The sequence below is a fragment of the Octopus bimaculoides genome, chromosome 11 (assembly GCF_001194135.2).
Source record: "Octopus bimaculoides isolate UCB-OBI-ISO-001 chromosome 11, ASM119413v2, whole genome shotgun sequence".
Classification (NCBI taxonomy): domain Eukaryota; kingdom Metazoa; phylum Mollusca; class Cephalopoda; order Octopoda; family Octopodidae; genus Octopus; species Octopus bimaculoides.
Window position 1 is genome coordinate 18379962 of NC_068991.1, and position 5299 is coordinate 18385260.

Here is a 5299-nt window from a genome sequence, read left to right on the forward strand (position 1 = left end):
GTAGAAAGGATTATTATTATTATTATTATTATTATTATTATTATTATTCAGTAGTTTTATTTTTATAACGTGCTTTCACTTCACTACCGAGCACAGCTCTGTGTGCCTTGGGTATGTGCTGTGGTTTATTATTATTATTGTTGTTATTATTATTATTATTATTATTATTATTATTATTATAATGACTACTGGTGAGTTTGGCAGAAATGTTTGTGCACTGGACAGAATGCTAAGCACCATTTTTTTCTGGTTCTTTACATGCTGAAAATACCTCAAGAGACGACTTCATTTGTTCAACCAGTAGCTATCAACCTGCTCAACTGGGCTACTCATAGGAATAAAAGTTATGATTAATGCCAACCCATGAGCTCTAGAAATTTTTGTTCCTTTCCCATCCAGTTTCAAAAGTCATGGATATTGCTCTCCATCTTTTGATTAAATCATAAAAAAAAATACAGGAAGTTCCTTACCTTTCACAGATATTGGTGGCTTGCCACCAGCTCTGGAAGACAGACCATCATCATAATCGGAAGCCATTGACAGTATCTTATATACTGTAGATATCAGTGGATATTTTTCCTCTCCACAGTGACCACTGAAGTCATCCATCTCCACTGACCACAAGAACGCTCCAGCCAAGTCTCTTTTAACAATATTGTCTGCCTGTAAAAGAAAAATAATATATTTTTTTGTATATATATTTACATATATACATATATATATGTATACATAAACACATGCACACACCTACATACATATACCTAAATACAAAGATTCTTGTATGAGTAAAATTCATTTACATATCCATAGTTATACATACATACATATCATCATCATCATCATCGTTTAACGTCCGCTTTCCATGCTAGCATGGGTTGGACAATTTGACTGAGGACTGGTGAACCAGATGGCTGCACCAGGTTCCAATCTGATTTGGCAGAGTTTCTACAACTGGATGCCCTTCCTAATGCCAACCACTCCGAGAGTATAGTGGGTGCTTCTATGTGCCACCAGCATGAGGGCCAGTCAAGTGGTACTGGCAACGGCCACACTCAAATGCCTAGTACTTATTCTATCGGTCTGTTTTGCCAAACCACTAAGTTACGGGGACGTAAACACACCAGCATCGGTTGTCAAGCGATGTTGGGGGGACAAACACAGACACACAAACACACATGTATATATATACATATATATATGACAGGCTTCTTTCAGTTTCTGTCTACCAAATCCACTCACAAGGCTTTGGTCGGCTCGAGGCTATAGTAGAAGACACTTGCCCAAGGTGACACGCAGTGGGAACGAACCCGGAACCATGTGGTTGGTAAGTAAGCTACTTACCACACAGCCACCATATATATTTATGTTGTCTTTATTTAAAAATTTCAGATAGAGGTCATTTGCATATGTGAGTGCTTATGTACTCAGTTGATATATTTAACTAAAGATGGGATTTTACTAGTTTTTAAAGCATATTTCTGTAGCTACCTTTGGAGTACCCCCAAGTGTTGTAGCACTGAAAATACATCAGACAGGACTTATCCATGATCAAAAGATAGTAATATATTTGATATTTATGTATAATCTATGGTGCTAAAAAATTTTCCAAAAATCCAAATTTAAAAACTGTTGAAGTAAAATATTTCAACAAATAACTAAAAAACTTAAATAGGAAAAATATTTTCACCACCACCACCACCTGCTACATATATTTTTAATCTGGATTTACCTCCAAACACAGACACACAGACACATACATGCACCACACCACATACATATAAATGATGATGATGATGATGATGATGATGGTGATGACAATGGTTGACTGTGATGATGATGAAGATGATGATGATGATGTTGATGATAATAATGATGATGATGATGGTGATGTTAATAGTGATGGTTGTGGCATCCATTTTTATGATGTTCTTGATAGTGATGCTGATGATAATGATGAAGATGAGACGGGTATCAATAACAATGATGATAGGGGTAGTAGTGATTGTTAGGATGATGTTTCTGTTATTGTTGTTGATGGTGGTGGTGGTGGAAGTGCTGTTGATGATAATGATGATGATGATGATGATGAAAATGACAACCTACCTTTAAAGAAATACTGTCTGGATTCTCAAAGCCAACCCATTCTCCATTGCCATGAGCAAATGGTACCTTCTGGCTGTCAATCCATTCCACTGTCCAGTTCTCTAGTTGAATCTTCTCACAGATCTGCAAATTAAATATGGTGTATACTGAGATTTCCTTAGTGGTTCTCATGCAATCTTGTATAAACTTAACACACACACACACACACACATTGAAGGCCTTTTCACATTTTCTATGGTAAGTATTCAGAGCTAAAACGCAGACACGCTTTTCCTGTCAGAGTAACACACATAAAGGTCCTCTTGGTGATCACTCAAACTGCTAAAAATAGCAGCAAAATCCCCAAAACTCACATTCGACAAATCTTAAAAATAGATTCGCACAATGGATAATGTAGTCCTAGATATACAAATAGATTAGTTGTTTATGTCTTTGAGTATAGATTTGCTTAATCAAACTTGGTATCGGACCAAAGAATTACAACAATATGGCATTTGTTCTCTCACCCTCTAATCTGCAGTTGATAAGGTAAACTAATCTAAGGGAGTGAACTGGCAGAAAAGTTAGCACGACGGACAAAACGTTTAATAGCATTTATTTTAGCTCTTTATGTTCTGAGTTCAAATACTATCGAAGCTGACTTTTCCTTTCATTCTTTCAGTGTCAATCAAATAAGTACCAGTTGAGTGCTGGGGATCAATGTGAACTACTTTTCCCTATTCCCCTTAAAATTACTGGCTTTGTGCCAGAATTAGAAACCATTAAAAGCAGCGACCTGGCAGAATTGTTAGTACGCCAGAAAAAAATGCTGAGCAGCATTTCATCTAGCTTTACATTCTGAGTTCATATCCACCCCTGGGGTCAATTATGCCTTTTATCCTTTCAGGACCAATAAAATAAGTAGAAAATTTGCTTAGGAGTGCAAACCCTGGTTCAAAATTTTTTACAAAGTTTTATTGTTTTTTTCCGTATTTATTTTTGTTCTTTGTTCTTTGAGAAGAAACCTAACTTCAAACTCCTTGTTACAGATAATTTTTCATGCACTAAAAGTAAGTAGGGATACAAATTTTGATTTTGCACCCCACAAAAATTTTGGGAGGTGCACTTGCACCCTCTATTCCTGGGCTTACGGCTGGGTTCGATGGTGCTGAGTTGATCCTACTTGCAAAATTTCAGATCGTCTGCCTATACTAAAAAGCGATCTGGTAAAATTATCTGAAATATGCTACATGAGTTACCTCCCCTCTATTAGTAATATGCCGGTGAAACAAACTGCATTATTCAATTAAACTTCTTAAAGGCGCCAGCGTGTGTGTTTATTTAGCAGCTATTTCTTGCAAAAGTTAACTAACGCATGTAAAATTATTCCTGCAGCCAGACGAATACCCGCCGTCAGGCATCTACTATACATTGAACGTCTTGCTTCCCTGGGCATGAACACATTAAAGTTCCGACGTCTGGCAACTGACTTGGCAGACATCCACAAGATTATCCACCATCTCTCCAACAACAACCTTCGGCACCTTTTTGAATTCCATGTGTTTAACACTCGTGGTCATGCTTACAAAATCAAAAGAGCAACACAGCACCCATAACTTTCGGTAACACCTTTTCACGCTCAGAATTGCTGAAGCATGGAGTAAACTACCCGCATCAGTTATTACCTGTTCAGACACTGCATTCTTCAAAACTTCCATGCTTCCTGAAATTCGCCAACAGTACACATAATGCGCCCCAACTTTTTTTTAACGACTTTCCAAGTCTAGAATCACGACTTTCCAAGTCTAGAATCACGACTTAAACATATTTTCATAAAAGGTAAAAAAGTCGCCATAAAAGATATCAATGTCTACCAAAATATGGTTTTCGATCATTCAGTACTGGCTGATTTATTTATGGCTAAGGCGGCAACCCTATTGGAAGCAATAAAAGTTTTCCTGCCAAACGGTTTCTCGGTTGACGGTTCTTTGAAGGCGAGAAAAATTGAGCTTAGAGCAGAGCTATCCGATGTTTTATCAAGGTTATGTTGCTTTTACCCCTCGAATGATATTTTCTCCCCTCTCTCACCTATTCTCTTGGCAAATTCAAATTAACCAGAGAGGTATTTCAGGATTTGTAAGAATCAGTCGTTTTTCTCGTAGTCTCTTAACTTGCTAATCTTTATCTCTTACAGGCCTTAACTAGTAGTGTCAATCAACGAATATTAATTATATGTAATGACTTCTATGTGCTGCTGCACCACTTCAACGCTATTAATTTATTGAATGTATGTCTGTGAAAGCGCGTAGCATAGTGGTTAGGCATGTTGCACTCACAATCTAACGATCGTGTTTTCTATTTCCAGTCCGGTTGCACGTTATGTTCTCGAGCAAAACACTTCATTTCACGTTGTTCCTGTCCACTCAGCTGTAAATAGGTAACCCTGCGACGGAGTAGCCTTCCGATCGGGGGGGGGGGGTTGGCCTGCTCCCCTAGCCAGTGGGGTGACATCATTCTAAAGCTGAAACGATGCAAAACGCATTGTGACCAGTAATGTATAACAACATCTGATAGTCTGGTTGATCACGTGATCACGTGATGTATGTAAATACAAAACAGTGACGAATAAAAAATATTTAGAAATTGAAACGAATTTTGGTTTGGTTATTGTCAACACACACCTGACAACCTACAACCTGACAATCCACCTGACATAAGGACATAAGGAGCTTAAAAAAACTACCTCAATCATCTACAAATATGAAAAATTGCTTGACAAGGTCCGAGGCCCAGCAGAGGTAACTCCAGGGACCTACTTTTGAATTGTGACCCACCAGTTGTGCTGACCTTTGAGTTACTGGAAATATTCTTTCCTACTCTAGGAACAAGGCCCGAAATTTTTTGGCGAGGGGGACCAGTCGATTAGATCAGCCACAGTACGCAACTGATACTTAATTTATCAACCCCGAAAGGATGAAAGTCGACTTCGGAGTAATTTGAACTCAGAATGTAAAGACAGACGAAATACCGCTAAGCATTTCGCCCAGCATGCTAATGTTTCTACCAGCTCGCTGCCTTGAGTTACTGGAAATATAAAAAGATAAAATGAAATATAAAAAGCAATAAACATCTGAGATCTTACCTCATAAAACGATAGGATTCCCTGTTCTCCAGTGTATTTGCCCTTTTCAGCACCCCCATCTGCTGGTGCATGAAC

The 5299-nt window shown here is 38.1% G+C and overlaps 1 protein-coding gene across 1 annotated transcript in view; it reads right to left on the reverse strand.

Moving 5' to 3' along the window:
* LOC106875221 (acidic mammalian chitinase) overlaps positions 1 to 5299 on the reverse strand; it is a 36875-nt gene that overhangs the window by 1039 nt on the left and 30537 nt on the right. Inside the window, exons 9-11 of the mRNA XM_014923272.2 lie at positions 5225 to 5296; positions 2104 to 2226; positions 471 to 663 (exon numbers count right to left, since the gene is read on the reverse strand). Coding sequence (XP_014778758.1) covers positions 471 to 663; positions 2104 to 2226; positions 5225 to 5296 — 388 coding nt within the window. The remainder of the gene's footprint in view (positions 1 to 470; positions 664 to 2103; positions 2227 to 5224; positions 5297 to 5299) is intronic.